Consider the following 16,321-nt stretch of genomic DNA (forward strand, 5'->3'; position numbering starts at 1 on the left):
ACCAGAAAGAGAAGCGGAAGCCCCCAAGGCCCACTTCGTCAGTCCAATGATATTCATATTGAAAAGCCTACGGAAAAACCCCATGATTGACAATAACAACAAAATGCAAAAGCTTTGAGCTTGGTTTTCATTACCACAACATGATTGATAACCATATGGAAATAAATTGAAAACTGGGTTCCTGCACTCTCGATCTTTCGCATAGAATACAATTCAATCACTCAACTTGCACAAAACGATACAATTGGTTCTAAGCTCTTGCCTTTCTACGCTCTTTCATTAGCTCTCTCTTTCTGTCTATCCATCAATCTTTAGTATCCTCAAATAAAGCCCCAATCTCTTCTAAGCTCTTGCCTTTCGTCTCGGGCAAAAAGAAGTAGAAGAACACAGTTGCCAACGCCATCACCCCGGCGAGCACCAGGAACATCCCCCCGAAGGTTATCTCCCTGGCGATGCTCAGGAACGACATCGCCACCGCCCCGCTCACCAGCCGGTTCACCGCGATGGCCAGGCTCGTGCCCTGGGCCCGCAACCTCGTCGGGAACACCTCGGACGAGTAGACCCACGTGATGGGCCCGAGCCCGATCGAGAAGAACGAGACGTCGGCGCAGAGGGCCACCACGCACAGCGCGATGGCCCACTGGGGCTTGCTTCCCGAGCTCTCCAGGAGAGTGGAACCCATGCCCAGCCCGGCCAAGGACACCGCCATCCCTGCGGAGCCCAACAGCAGGAGGGGCCTCCGTCCGAACCGGTCCAAGAAAAGGGCCGACACGAACACGAAGAACGTCTTCGCGAAGCCCATGATCACCGTGACCCCCGTGAGCTGCCGCGGGTCGGTGATTCCGGCGTCTCGGAACACCTCCGGGCTATAATACACGACGGCGTCGTTCCCGGAAGCTTGCATGAAGAAGTTAACCCCGATCGTGGCGACGAGTATCCTCCGGATGGGCCGGGACGGGCTCCACAGGAGCTCCCTCCACACGCCCTGCCCGTTCCAATGGGCCGGGCCAGGGTTGAGGGAAGCGGCATTGACCATCTCGCCGAGCCTCAGTTCTGCCTCTTCCTCAGTCTCCGATGTCCTGACCAGGACTTGCCTTGCCTCTTCCAGCCTCCCTTCCAGGACCAGCCACCTGGGCGACTCCGGCATCGCCATCACGCCCAACCCTATTGCGACAGCCGGCAGCGCAGCCAGGCCCAGCATGAACCTCCAATTTACATCAGGCGAGAGGCCTGATAAGGCGTAGTTGGATATGTAACCCAGAAGGATGCCAATGTTAATGAAGACCTCGGGGAGCGATGACAGGAAGCCTCGGGTCATCGCCGGCGAGAGCTCAGCCACGTAGACCGGCGCGATCATCAGGGAGAACCCGACGCCGACCCCAGCGACCACCCTCCCAGCCATGAGGAACAAGAACGACGGGGCGAGGCCCATCAGGAGCGCGCCGATCAAGAAGGTGCAGGCCGCGAGGATGATGGTCCACCGGCGGCCAATCCAATCAGAGGTCCGGCCTGAGGCCAGAGACCCGAACAGCGACACCACGTTGAGAGAGCCCACCAAGATCTCAACTTGTGTTGATGTGATCTTGAGGTCTTCTTTGATGAACAACGCTGCGCCACTCATCACCCCAATATCTGCAGAAACCAGATCAGCCATATACAATCAATGAATTTGCATCAAAACAAACCAATTCAATGACCAACCCAACTTCACAAATCCAGTAAAAAAGGGTTCTTCTTCTATTTGCTCCTTCGGAAACCATTAAAAGTCGACCTTCTCATATCGGTTCCACCCATAACCTTTCGATCCGACACCCAGAAAAAAACAATGCGTGCATCACGGACAGGTTGAGTCTACAGACCAGACGCATGCAAATCAAGAGAAGATCAATGCGGAACTTTTCAAGACTCACCATATCCCAATAGGACGGAGTTGGTGGAGGCCAAGATGGCCCCGGCAAGAGCGTATCTGTTGAACCGGCCACCTCCATGAGCACCAGACTCCCTCCCCGGCTCATCTTCTTGGAACCTGACCTTGAGGGGCTGTTTCTTGAACAACGTCTCTTGCTTTCCCTCATCTTTCAGATCACGGCGACACGACTCCGATTTGGGGATCAAAGGGTCATGGAGGCTCCTGTCTGGTTCTTGCATGAGGGGGGACAAAAATGAGATCTTTCCGGGCTAAAAAGAACCACCGAGGTCTCGGGAATAAGAACTAAAGAAGACCGGTTCAAAAGGAGAAGGTAATCCCAGGTATTATATGCTAAATCCAAACAACTATGACCTGGAAACCTATCCTTTGCCTCTGCAATTATTATTTTGTCCCCTTGCTCCTTAAGACATCTTTATTAAGGTAATGATATCTCGAGTTGAACAGCTCAAGTGGCGAGTAGCATATGCGGATATCAGCATCATCGTCAATGTTTTTCCAACCCCAACACTATTCTTTAATCTGGTCTTCTTGACAAGTTTCCTCTCGGAGCATTTACAAAGCGGGCTCAATCATGCGAATCTTGAATTTTCAAAATATCATTTGTCTCGGACCTCAATCACCTTTCTTTCGCGAAAAGACGAAATTCCTATGCGCATGAAATTGTGCACGTGGAAAAGAAGCAGCGCATGATGTTGGAGAGCCTTAGCAGAGAACTCTTGCTGTGACTTGGACGATTCATTCGAACGAAAGAGACGATAATGGCGGTCCTAGTCTCTTGCCAGCCCGGAAATCGCTTGTGTGGCGACCTTTCCATCGATTAGAAAACTTCCCATTTCATTTTACCAAACAAGAATGATGGCAACGTCGAAAAGAAGGGCAAGGTTCGAAAGCGCCATGTGCCTCTGTGCTGTGTTTCATATTATATCATCGAGCGTGATGATACCTGTCCTGTCCCTGCCTATACTTTTGTAAGGAAAGCCGGTTTCAGACAGGGAAAAGAGGAGAGGATTGCGGTATGCACACGCCTCTCTCCAGCCTAGGACTGATTTAGTTTACAAGGAAAATCTAGAAAAATGCCGGATATTTCGATAAGATTACGACATAAATGAGTTCGAATGGGGCAAGAACGGCACATTGCCCTCCACGAGAGTCACGATATGACATGCATTTTATCAGAGATCCACAAAAAAATAAAATGAGAAAGGGGTAGGAGTGGGATGAATGTGAACGATGTCTGTCCAAATCCCTCGTTTATATAAGGGTGAATATCACAAAAAATTCAAAACTGATACATCTGTGATAAAGTTATCATAAATTAATTTTTTGATCATCAAAAACTCCAAACTGGTACACTTGTGATAAATTTTTTCACTCATGGGAAAAAGTCAATTTTATGCCACGATAAATTCCCAATAAATTAGTTATTATGCTTTCGAATTCATTATACGGTTTGATTCTAAGCATGCATCTAGTATATATCTTGATATAAAGTGAGTTGGCAGGTCTAGTGACGATTGAGTTAGCTCTCTACAGAATCGGCAGCAATTAATGTTGTGCAATTTCGCTTAATTTAGTGAATAAAAGGACCAAAGCGAATGTTTAATATTTGGGTTAATACCACGAAAAATCTCAAACTGATATACCTATGATAAATTTATCCCAAATTAATTTTTTGACCACCAAAAATCCCAAACTAGTAAACCCGTGATAAATTTACCCTTCGTTAATTTCGGTTAAATTTTACTGTTGAATTGCTTTGTTAAATGACACGCAGCAGTTGACAAATGTACCTGTTTTGGGTTTTACCCTCCATTTACCACAGATGCACTGGTTTGTGATTTTTTGTGGTATTAATCCAATTTAATGGAAATTAACGGAGGGTAAATTTGTCACAAATGTATAAGTTTAGGGTTTTTAATTGTCAAAAAATTAATTTAGGGTATATTTGTTACAAATATATCAGTTTGGAATTTTTTATGATCAAAAAATTAATATGTGATGAATTTATCATAAATATATTGATTTAAAATTTTTCGTGATATTAACCCTTAATATTTTGGGAAAGGATCTTGGGAATGTTCAAACTTGCTTTTGCCAGCCCTTTTATTTTATTTTATATTGGCTTAAAACTTTTGTCGCCAGGCTTTGTAGGGAAAATGAGACTGTGCACGTTCAGAATCTTTCGGTGATCAAGCTTTTGGACCATTCGAAAAGAAAAACCAATAAAAAAAGAAGAAGAAGAAACTCGTGGACCATACCCTGCCCCATTTAGTCTGAAGTACTTTTCTCATCAAATCTTGTGAATCACGTGTTTTATTTCTTACTTAATTTCGAACTCATAGAATATCTACAAAGATTGTCCAGTAGATTTATGTATAATTTTACCATGGTTTATTTGACACCTAAAATTTACTCTTTTCTTTTCAAACTCCGGAGAAAAATCGGAATTTGCTTGAGAATGATCGAATCCGACCACCGCAAGCAGCACTGATTAGTGATTTTCTCCTCTGCTATCCGCGGTTAAGTGCTTCAAAAAAAATTGATTTTCTTTTTTCCAGAAAATATTTAAAAAAACATATGTAGAGAGCACTCTAGGGGTAATCGGTTCTCGGTTCGGTACGGTTCCAAGGTGGAACCGAGAACCGGTTCCCAAAATTGGGAACTGGGGACCGGACCAGTTGGTCCTAGGACTGGGAACCGGTCACTTAGGGTTTATTTATTTATTTTGGTCAAACACTTAGGGTTTTAGTTCACATTTTATTAATTTTTGTCAATGAATTTATGTCAATAACGTTCATTTTGGGTTTAGTTCACATTTTACTAATTTTTGTCAATGAATTAATGTCAATGAAGTTCACTTAGGGTTTAATTCACATTTTACTAATATTTTTTTAAAAAAATTAAAATATATATAATCGATCCGGTCCGGTTCTCCCTTGTAATCAGGAACCGGACCGACACTCCCGAGAACCGGACCAAACTGACCGGTCCGGGCAGTCCATTTTGTACACCTCTAGAGTACTCGCTAATTAATTTAATTTTAAGAAAATTAAAAGCGCTCCTGGTAGGGCAAAAAAAATAATAAAAAAAAAGAACATGGAAAAGGAATCATGAAGAGCCGACCCCAATCGAGATAAAGAACGTGAATACAGCTCAAACGGTGGGCCCCACCTCTTGCTATTTTTTCGATATTCAAATTGCGGTAATCATTTGTCCCACTGTTCAATTCTTTAATGGTCCTTATTTTTAGGTAATTTGGTACAAAATCGGTGCAAAAATTGAAATTAGGAAGGCGCAGAAAATGAAATGTTTTAGAAGAACATTTTCCCAAAAAACTACCGTTTACGTCGCTTGAAATAATTAATCGACGGAAAATATTTTTACTAATGATAATAATTTGTGTGTAAATATTGTTGTAGATGATGAAAATGATTTTTATTCGTATCGATTTTAGGAAGATATTCTCCAAATCATTCATTTTTTTCGCGGAACAAACGAGCCAAAGTCTTCGGTCTAAGAAAACACGGATCAGGCCCATGCACGATCGGTTCATTAGATCAAAGCCCATGATCCTTCAGCCCACACTGAAAGGAGTTGCATGAAGGAGCGTGTCTCATCATTCACAAATTCTCAAAACAGCTCATAGCTTGTGTCCGGATTTAATTTTGACATAGTACAAAACTATACGCTCAATTCGATGCAGGTGAATCCGGGATAACTGTTCAAAAAATCCTAAAGCTATTGTACGGCGGCAAATTCAGTCCCGAACCTTCCAATCGTGTTTATTTAGTCCTAAACCTTTTGACGGTTTATTAATTTAGTCCTAAACCTTTTGAAGAAGTGTCAATTTAATCCTAAACCTATTATTTAGATAATAAGCTGAAAGGACTGTATTGGCAAATCGTCAAAAAGTTTAATACTAAAATGGCAAATCATCGAAAAGTTTAGGACCAAATTGGCACAATCGAAAAGTTTATGATTAACTTGGCACAGTGAAAAGGTTTAGGACTGAATCGACCGCCGTACAATTAGTTGAGGACTTTTTGGACAAATCCCGATAATGGCACGATTTTAGACACAACATTATTTAATACGAAGTCATGAATTCACAATGCGATTTTGACTCGTGAAGCCGCGCACATGACTTGTTAGGATCCCCGCATGCACTATCGCGACATGTCGCATCGTATTGTGGCAACCCGCCTTGACATGTCTTCGGCGAACGGCTTATGGTGTAATTCCTCTTTTAGGGGTTCAATGATTGAGTTAATCCTATGAAAAACCTCAAACTGGTACACATATATCAAAAATCCTAAACTGGTACATCCGTGACATATTTACCCTCCGTTAATTTCCGTTAAATTTTACCGTCAAATTTCTAAGTTGGATGACACGTGGCAGTTAATGGGTGTACCGGTGTGTGATTTTTCGCGGTATTAATCCAATTTAACGGAGAGTAAATTTGTCACAAATGTATCGATCCGGGGCTTTTGGTAGTTAAAAAAATTAGTTTGGGATAAATTTATCACAAGTCTATCAATCTATGATTTTTCTTGGTATTAACCCTAAATTGCGCCTTAATTCCAAATTCCACGCGGCGTCGATAATTTTCGTGGGACTTTGCTCGACGCTGCGTCGCGCCACACCTCGTCGACCGCCCCCCAGAAAATGGTAAGTGCGACATCCTTCGACTCGCAAGATCAATCAGTACGTGTTCAATTTGTCGTGACATGGAGCATGGCTTTTCTTCTTGCGCGGATTCTTTCCTTACTTCTTTTTTTCCACGTAGACGAAGGGGACGGCGAGCTTCGGGAAGAGGAGGAACAAGACGCACACGCAGTGCGTGCGGTGGGGCCGCCGGAGCTTCCACCGCCAGAAGAGCCGCTGCGCCTCTTGCGGCATCCCGTCCCGCCGCATGCGCCGATGTGAGACTTCACGAGCTTATACAACCCAATTTTTTTTTTCTTACGCACTATCGAGACGGCGTGCTAACACGGCGTGCGTTGGTAGATAACTGGAGCGAGAAGGCGAAGCGGAGGAGGACGACGGGGACGGGGAGGATGAGGTACCTGAGATACGTTGCCATCCGGTTCAAGAGCAACTTCAGAGAAGGAACTTCGCCTGGCTTTGTCTTCTGCACTTTCGCCATGTCTTTCGTTTGCATTATCACTGCGGAGACATCGTCGTTTCACGTATTGAGGCAGCTCCTAGGAGAAAGGGTGTCACACTCACGGCCACATCTTAAAACTCTGTCGCTGATTTCAGTGACGGATCTTCAAAATTATGCCGAAGTCTTAAGTCGAACCGACGTGTCGAGACCGGCGGAGAAAACCATATCAAAGAAACCGGAATTTAATCCGGTTAAACTGACGGAACGAGCCGGCTTTTGTTCGTTTTTCCTAGATAGTTTATGGAGTTTGTATCCTGTAAATGCCTGTTCTAGTTTAAGACGTTTCTCTCCTCTTTCTGGGTACATCATGCGTTGCTGTTTACCCTTTGATGTTGCATGACTAATTGCGGGCTCGACGCACGGGCAAGGCAGAGAGTATCAAACCATGAAAGTTACAGCACTTATTCCTAACAAAATTAAAGCCATTCCTACTGAAGCCGAACAACCGTGGCCGGCTGCAACGACGACAAATTCGCTCGAGAAGAAATTCGGAGACACGACGAAATGGCTGAAACCCGTCGAATTCAATTTCTTACCAGAAACAGGACTCATCACAAGAATATTAGCTCTTGAAAAGACAGATTGTCTAATACGATGGGGGGTTAATTCAAATCCCTTTGGTAAAATAAGAACAGCCCCAGTATTTAAACCTCCCGTCTTACCATTAGCAAGAACTTGTTTAACAGGAATACGAATAACTGCTATCTATATTTGCCCTTTGATAAAACATTTAGTGTTCGATCACAGAAGCGCAATGTATTTACACGGGTAAATGGCATTTGCCAAATCCCTCCATTCTGGTCAATTCAACCTGACCAAATTGATTCCTGGTACCCATATCTACATTACCTGTAAGCTGTCGATGTACTGAGAAAGTTCTGTGGCAGTTTCCGAAATCAAGCTTACGGTGGTGCCAAAGAACAGCTCCCAGAACCATAGATCCACGGCGAGAACAGAGGAGAATATCAGTAGAGCGAGGGTCTGATACCGATTCAACGGCCATCCCGAGACTTCGGCCATGGTCTTCAAGAATGGGATCGGGCTGTTCTCTATGTCTCGGTTCCTTATGGACCAGGCGTTTACCCACTGCACTCGAGTAGGGACTAGATCGAATTCTTCCCTCAGCCGCCTCCCCAAGTCTGGCATGTGACCACCCCCGTAGAGTATCGCAATTCTTCCGTGCCCGTCGTTGATCGCCCTTCTCAGTGCCTCGATCGCCGCTTTGTTTCTCTCGCCGATGATGACGGACTCTTCGTCCACTTCTGATGTCACTTGCGTGAACCTTAAACAGAACAGACCTTTCGATCAATTTCCTCGCTCGTGAGAACTTTGGTCCAGGAAAGAAGTGAACCAACTTTGTCATGCAAAAGAACTTCTAATGGATTTATTTCCTATCATAGCCAAAACACACATGAAAAGACGGAGTTGAAGACGGAGTTGAACTCGACGACAATGGGAATGGCATCATAATGCGAATACTCAATAGTACGGCCATTAGCAAGCCAGTTGAGCAAGAGCTAACAGAAGTAATCCTTTAAGTGCACTGAAGGTTCTCTCTCAACTAGCAGCAGTAACAACTCTAACAGGTCTCTTGTACTAAGTAAGTCTGTCTGCATGGGTCTTCTTACCCAGTCCCACCTTGTTTATATTTTTACTATCACATCGCCTGTAAAATCCAAGAATTCAAGGAAATATTACCAGAAGGAGAGCTAAAACTATGAGGAATCCAACAGCAGCCCTCTTATAATCTGCCTTTCATTAATGAGACGGATCTAATCTACCTATTTTTTGTTCCATCTTTTGAAAGTGTGTGCCACTGAACCGTGACAAAGCAAAACAACCATCTTAGTATAGTAGAAGATAAGACATCATCATCAGACTTATTACATCAGGAGAAACTGACAAAAGTACTCACTCAGATGTCAGCCGCCTAGCCAAGAAAACCTTCATTGCAGCACCCAAGTCGAGCCTCGACAAAGCTTCTAGTTCTGGATATTCTGATGCCTGACTTCCGACATCTGCACAGACACCTCCGATGATGAGAAGTCCAACAAGTGGCATTGGTAGTACCCTCGAAGCCCAAAGGAGCTTTGACCTCCAGGGACCAAGATCTTCGGGGATTGAAGCAGGTTGGACCATAGCTTTTGTTGATCTAATGGTCATATCTCTCGCAAAGGTGAAAAAGCTTTCGCCTTTTTCAAGCTGAAAGTGAATGTATCTGATTAATTCTCGAGCCATGTATTTAACAAAGCAAAAGTTTCCCAACTTAAGTTCATGCAACTTGCACAACTAACTTTATTTGGAGGTGCCAATTACATACGTAAGTACATATTGCTTGAGAATATCCATCATCATAACTTCCTGTTGGTTTTCAGGAGATGTAACTATCCTATCAGAAATTTCTAAAAATTTAGATAATTCTTTACTCATCAGTCAATTAGTGTGTCTAAATGCAAACTCAAGATCAGATCACTGGTTCAACATGCAAGGGTACTAAAGCTTTTGACAGAAACCCAAGAGCATGGTCATGCTAATGCAAGTTATTTCATATACACATATCAAAATTAGCATGCCTTTATCAGATCATTTCTACATATTCCAATTAACAAACTAAACCAGAATTTGCATGATCCAAGCCCGACTAAAGTGCCATGCATTCAAGTCTATCACCATGCCAAATACATAAAATCCAGAAGAGTCGAGCAATAAGACACCTGAAGTAACTTGAAGGTCTCAAAGTCAAGATCTGCATGGTACCAATTCTCAGCTTGATAGTCGAGACAATCCAACTGGAAATCGAGCATCAGAATCCGTGCCATCTGTCGTTGGATGCATCCCAAAATGTTAAATCCTCGCGTACGCGAACTCTGAAGTCGCTTCGTGGCTACAGGGCTTCTTCTGTTTTCCAAACTCTCCCTGCTAGCCACCATCTCATAAAGCACACAATCATAGGGCTCAAGTTCTCTCTGAAGGGTGGAAAAGTACCTTCAAAAGGGTTTCATAAATCTTAGTCCAAATATGTTGAAAAGATACCAAATCCCATGCACTTGTCATTCTTGCTCAGAATCAGATGTCAATGGACTGTATGAATGTGGTGCATAACCAGTATATACAAATTACAGCCGCATTTAGTTTGGTTCTAATGAATGACACATAATATGTAATATTGGGAAGTAACATAAACAGAAGTTGAATTTTCATCTGGAATTTCATTAGTTAGTGTTCTAAGCAATCTCTTAACACCAAAATAAGTTCAAAGACACAGTAGAGCCTATGCAACACCAAATTAATAAAACTGGGTATGAAAGACGATACATACTCTTTATCAGCGATATGAATTGTTGATACCAAATCAACCTGCAACAATTTGCGGGGGAAAGAACAGAGAGGAAAACCCATTTCAGAAAATTAACGAACTAAAACAAAAACTCCCTGCTTGACGAATCAATATTCAAATTTACACACAAAGTACCTGAAGAAAAGGCCAGAGAAGAGACCAAGGGAACTTCTTCCGGTAGCTGACGACGGCCGTCTGCAGCTCTCCATTGCCGTTACGACTCCCTCTCTTGAACCTCATGAAATCGGCTATCGAATTGTTCTCCAAGAACTTGTCAGCCGAGCCATCCTCGACCGACTGCTTCGAAGCCGAAGCGCACAGTCTCAGAGCTAAATTGGGTGTTCGCCGAAACCGAAAAGGATGGTGCTTTGTGCGGTTGAAGGGTCTGATGCCGACGCAGGCGTGTGTGGACGAAGAGTTACTGCTCGAGCTCGAAGGAAACGAAGGAGTTGAAGAGATTATGGATGGAGAAGTGGACACCATAATTCTCTCCACACTCCACAGCAGGGAGAGAGAGAGAGAGAGAGAGAGAGAGAGAGAGAGGGGCTACTCCAACTCTGCTGGTTCTCTGGTTCTGGTTATCTTTGTTAGCCACAGCGTTTGGGATTTCTTCCTCTCCTTGTCTTATGTCATTCCTTTATAATTTGTTTATATCATTTTTGCTTTCTGGGTTCTTTTCCTCTCCTGTGGTTTTTCTTGTCATCGATCGAAAAATTCAGAATTTTTGCTTGCACGCAAAAGGGTGCAAAGCAAGTCACTCATCTTGTCACTCCTGAATAATGGGAAGAGACTTTTGGGACCAAACGCAACCGGGTGGTTTATGTCGATGCAGACCTTTTCTTTCTTTTTATGGTCTTTTAAACTGATTACATGAGAAATTCAGTAATTAAACGTTTGATTTTGATGTCATATCGCGCATATTTTGATATAGCTTGTCCAATCCTATGATCACGGCGAGTGGAACTTTTATCCAATGCACGTAAAGAGTGACTTACATGGTTTTAAAAAATCACTTTATGTAAAGTCAAGAATTCTAAGAGGATCCATACAGTTCGCTAACATTGAATAAACTCACAAACCAAAGCCGATTCATCCAAGAAGACTGATCTTAATACTGGCTGCAAATCAATGTGTCGAAGTTCCAACCAGTGAGTCCTGGCAAAAACACCATTGAATTATTATCAAGCCCGAAACCTACGATACAACCAATCAAATAAATCATTTCCTAGTAATCCTCTAAGCGACCAGGACAAATAAGCCTCTAAGCGAACGCAATCAATCTCGTGACCCATCATCTGTAATTGCACAAGGCCGAAAGAATATCACAAGCTTTTCTAACCCAGCGAGATCTGTATTATTTGGATAATAACCGAAGGCCCGCTTCTAGATCCTCTAATGTGATTGTTCTTAGTTCATCTGTGTCTACACAGTCGAAATCGAGCCGAAGATCCAAGTTCTCCCTGGCGTTTATCAGCATGGTGAATGCTAAACCTCCATTCATTTCCCGGCGCTGCTTCTCTGTTGTCTCTCTCTGAATCAATGCCGCTACGGCATCTTCACTGCACAACGCGTTTAACTTAAATCCATACAACAAGCTATCTTCTCCTTGTTCGTTCATCTTGATGAAGAGAATCTTGGCGAGGTCTTCTGAGGTAAAGTCGTCGAAATGGAAAAACTTGGTCACTCTTCTGCAGAAGCCCTCGTTAGAACTGATCACGCGCTTCATCGGTTCACTGTATCCAGCGAATATGACAACAACACTCCCACTGTCCATGACAGACATTATCTCCTCCAATGCTTCTAATCCGTAGTCCTTATCATCTGCCTTTTGCATCGGTATCAACCGATAAGCTTCGTCTACAAAGAGAATGCCTCCCTCTGCTTCTTTAATCTGATATTCAGGGTAGCATAAGCAAAGGGTTGAATGCCTCTCATCTTCCATAATATTATGTTTTGACTCTTTGAACTATCAAAAGTGAACTTGGAGAGAGGGCATTACCTTTCTTCGGGTCTTCGGTCCAGTATGTCCCACGAATTCCCCTACCAAATCTGTCCGCTGTACTTCTGTTACCTTATCAGTGGCTAAAATTCCGACCATATGAAGCAATTTGCCAAGGATTCTTGCCACCATTGTCTTACCTGTGGCGTCAACATCGTTCCAAGTCTCAAATCGAATAACAAGATGCAAATAGGCAATAATGGACGTGTCCACCATCTGGTGGATTTACTAATTGAACGTTTCATCCTCCTCTGACTTATTAGTAATAAGATTAAATCATTGAGGAGATTTTAGCGAAATATGACTGCGAAAAGGTAAACTTTTCTTTGATCTCTTACTCTCACAAGTTTTCTTCCAGCGATCGTTAAGTTCCTTTGTCACCTCATCCTAGGGATAATAGGTATGGATCATAGGGATAACAAGCAGCACTCTAGAAGTAATAATGAAACCGGCCATCTGTTACCTGTTCCAGGATTTCCAAGGAAGGCCATGTGAGGAGGTCTTCTGGCTCCAACTTTTAGGCCAAGAGCCCGGCGCCTCTCATCCAAAAGCATGCCCTTCGCCCATTTTCGTAATTGTACCTTGAGCTCATGCAGACCTACGATATTAGATAATTCTTTCTCTAGCTCATCCATTTTTGCTTTTGTTTTGCTGCACGCTAGAAGGGCTTTCTTCCGTCGCTGCTCTTCAAGATGCCTATTTAATAACTCCCTCAACTTCTCATTTGCTGGACCTCGAGAGAGGTGATTTAGAGGAGTCATCTTCTCCTGTCATAGGATTTTGACAAGTTATTACACTCGACGTGTCAGAAACCATTCAGTGAAAAAGAAAATGTGCCCAAACCAAATAAGCTAGAATAGGTCCAGGAAAAAGAAAAAGATTACTGTGCCATACATCATCCTCCACACTGCAGTCCGCATTATGCTCAAGCAAAATCTTAACAGTTGAGCAGTCCTCAGCATGCAGTGAGAACCAAACAGCTAGATGTAATGGTGTCATTCCATTCTGCATGCAATAACATTTGAAACAAGAAAGTCTGATCAGGTGGTAGTCTAGCTAATTCCTGGTCTTTTATGCAGATTCTACGAAATGAACCAGAAAAAAAGGTCATTAGAATATGGACATTTGCTTTGGCTTCAATAAAAGCACCATGAGCAAGAAGTAACCGCGCAGCATCAGTGCATCCATTCTTGGCTGCCATGTGCAGAGGAGTTTCTCCATACTGCAATGTGTGACATCAACACTTATTAATAATGAGGTAAAACTATATAATATCAGTAAATCAAGAAGATATAAAAACTTTTAGAAAAGTGTTTCACAGGGAGGGAGAGCATTCATGAATTTAGGAGGAAGATAGGCATATGATTCAACTTACCATGTTCTTGGCTTCCATCTCAACCTTTTCAGGTCCTTGCCAGTTGAGCAAAAATTTAATTATATCAGACCTGTTGTATCCTGCAGAGACATGGAGTGGCGTCTGAGCCATCTGCATAAAAAAGGAAGTCCTTATTTTGCTTTAGCATGATACACCAATCAAAAAAGGATACACGGTCGGATACAGGGAGCATGAGCTTGACCTTATATCACCAGTATGTTACTATATATCAGACGTTCTTCTATGTGATCCTCAATCCTAATTCTACAAAGCAGAAAAGGGAAAGAATTGGCCTAGTTGTGGCCCACCTATACAAAGATAAAAAAGCTATTGGGTTTGAGTCCTACTTTTTCCCTCCCACTTACCTATCAAAAGACAATGAAAGTGAAAAATTAACAGTAAGATTTATACTACAAATCCACTGACGAAACGAGAAAACGGGTGATGGTATACTGAGCAAATTTGCCAGTATTGAAGGATGTCTTCGAGGATATGGCAAGTGATGGATCCTTCATTTAGCAGGTTAATTCCCTTCTAAAAGACCTGAACATTACTAGTATCTTCTCTAGCCCTTTTCCACATATAAACAATTCAACAAGCCCGCCTGTATGAACAGTCAAGCCTAAACTAGTTTTAAACACTAATCACTCCTGGGCAACCATTGTTCATCTGCTCCTATAGAAGCCACATTCGATATTTCAGAACTTTTAGAAACATTCAAGCTTATATACCAACATTCTTGAGAAGGACTCCGGAACTAAATCTTTTATGATCCTCAACACTTCCCCTCATGTTCAGCATGATGATAGAATGATGAAAACTTGATACCTCAAAACTACATGTTTACCAACCACCGTCAAGCAGAAGATCAGGGGATACAAAATAAAATGTGAGGAACTGAGCGCAGGACCCAACCCTGCCCTCACTGTGTCGAAGAGCACAAGCATGCATAACGAAAAAATTAAATATTTAAAAAGGGTGCAACTCATTTCTTCCCATGTTCTAGGTTCCGCAATGCACCTCGATTACCTTGAACTTCGTTTCTTTCTAGTTTCATCGAGACAGTCAACACTCACAATCACAGCTAAAACAGCTAATAACCATTTTCCTTCTAACAGAATCCAGCCAAATCTTTCACTCAACCTATCTTCCTAAACGTAAAAGAGCTACTAAAGGCGTCTATGAGGATCATAAGAGAGTCACTGCACAAGATGACTTTCAAAGTCGCAAAATTTGAAACTAATGGCCTGCTTAAACATTCACTGGATCCAAATCCAACCTTTTCTTTTTTCACTTCGCAGCGCCCATACTTCTTCTGAATGGCAATGTCGTTCCCACACCCTAAAATCTAACATCCCAACGACGCATCACTTTGAAAACCCAACAACGTAGTAACCTTTCAATAAATTCGCACAATCGAAACGACCCAATTGCAGAAAATGCACAAGCACGATCCATCCGTTCGCAGGCAGCTCAAGTTCGCATTTTTTTTCCATGCCCAGAATTCTAAAGCGGTCGACCAATCCAGGAGGCAAGAAACGCGTTGTTTCAGGGGGCAGGATCCAACAGAGAGAGGGAGGGGAGATCTTACGACGGGGTTCCTCTCATTGACGAGAGACGGGTTGTCCCTGAGCAGCTTCTGGAGGCCGGTGATGTCTCCGGCCTGCGCGCAGCCGTGGATGGTGGCGCTGGATTTCGCAGATCTTGGACGCTGTTCTTGCGGCCTCTGCATCTCTCCCCTGTTTCCCCTTTCTTCTTTTCTCAGTCAAATTCCGCCTCCTCAAAACAGAAGCACAAACCCATAAAAGTAAAAGGAATGGAAAAGGAAAGCAAAGGAAAGGAAAGGAAAGGAAAGAGTGGATAGAGAAAGAGTCTGTGGGAGGTCAAGAATGAATCAAGATTCGCGACGGAGGAGGCTGCTCCGCTCCCGACTCTCGCGTTGGCAACGGGCAAATTTGAGCAGCACATTCTCTGTTATATACTGTCCTAAGATTCATCGTTCGACATTCACGGCCATTTCTGACCAAAAAAAAAACATTCATGACCAAAAAAAATATCGTCCTAACATGCACGGTATGGTGTTTTTTTTTTTTTTATAATCCGGACTCCCGCACCGGCCGCAACCTCTTGGAGGCATGTACGATATGATGTTATTAACGAAACGATTTGATTGTATTAATTTAATAAATTTTAAGGCTTCATTATGCTATATTTTTAAAGTTTTAAAATTCGACCGTACTCTTGAGTTAAATTTTATGGCTTTTGGTGAATTTTGCGCTTTTTGGGATGGAGGGAGGGAGAATAAGAGAAGAAGATCCATAGCGGCTGCCAACTGCACCTTTTGGGGAAAGATCCTGGCGCCTGTCAGCAACCAGCAGGCTACCACTCTGCCGGATGATTATTTGAGTAGTTTATTATAAGATCCGCGTATATTAGTAGTGCAAGATCGTGATTTACTTTTCCTTAATTGTAAAAGTTCACGTCTCCACGCCGCGTTTTCAAATCTTATC

The 16,321-nt window shown here is 42.9% G+C and overlaps 3 protein-coding genes across 4 annotated transcripts; all 3 read right to left on the reverse strand.

Annotated features, from left to right (window-relative positions):
• Window positions 1–86: 86 nt before the first annotated feature.
• LOC115671322 (probable polyol transporter 6) lies at window positions 87–2,843 on the reverse strand. The gene is made up of 2 exons (XM_030592860.2): window positions 1,911–2,843; window positions 87–1,632 (listed from the first exon to the last, which is right to left on the reverse strand). The coding sequence occupies exons 1-2, from the start codon at window positions 2,146–2,148 to the stop codon at window positions 305–307; spliced, it is 1,566 nt and encodes a 521-aa protein (XP_030448720.1). The 5' UTR covers window positions 2,149–2,843; the 3' UTR covers window positions 87–304.
• A 4,946-nt stretch (window positions 2,844–7,789) lies between these two features.
• On the reverse strand, window positions 7,790–11,047 carry LOC115671326 (uncharacterized). Its single transcript, XM_030592865.2, has 5 exons — window positions 10,573–11,047; window positions 10,420–10,457; window positions 9,815–10,085; window positions 9,016–9,302; window positions 7,790–8,382 (listed from the first exon to the last, which is right to left on the reverse strand). The coding sequence occupies exons 1-5, from the start codon at window positions 10,918–10,920 to the stop codon at window positions 7,941–7,943; spliced, it is 1,386 nt and encodes a 461-aa protein (XP_030448725.2). The 5' UTR covers window positions 10,921–11,047; the 3' UTR covers window positions 7,790–7,940.
• Window positions 11,048–11,529: 482 nt separating this feature from the next.
• LOC115671325 (protein CfxQ homolog) lies at window positions 11,530–15,810 on the reverse strand. Of its 2 annotated transcripts, none has more exons than XM_030592863.2 (7): window positions 15,403–15,810; window positions 13,812–13,922; window positions 13,560–13,658; window positions 13,331–13,441; window positions 12,900–13,203; window positions 12,437–12,576; window positions 11,530–12,328 (listed from the first exon to the last, which is right to left on the reverse strand). In XM_030592863.2, the coding sequence occupies exons 1-7, from the start codon at window positions 15,541–15,543 to the stop codon at window positions 11,792–11,794; spliced, it is 1,443 nt and encodes a 480-aa protein (XP_030448723.1). In that variant the 5' UTR covers window positions 15,544–15,810; the 3' UTR covers window positions 11,530–11,791. The 2 variants fall into 2 exon arrangements, with proteins under 2 accessions (XP_030448723.1, XP_030448724.1); XM_030592864.2 differs by having other exon boundaries at window positions 13,586–13,658; window positions 15,403–15,421.
• Window positions 15,811–16,321: the final 511 nt, after the last annotated feature.

This window comes from Syzygium oleosum, unplaced genomic scaffold, assembly GCF_021117445.2.
Source record: "Syzygium oleosum isolate NSW1041296 unplaced genomic scaffold, Sole_v2.1 Sole_v2.41, whole genome shotgun sequence".
Lineage (NCBI taxonomy): Eukaryota > Viridiplantae > Streptophyta > Magnoliopsida > Myrtales > Myrtaceae > Syzygium > Syzygium oleosum.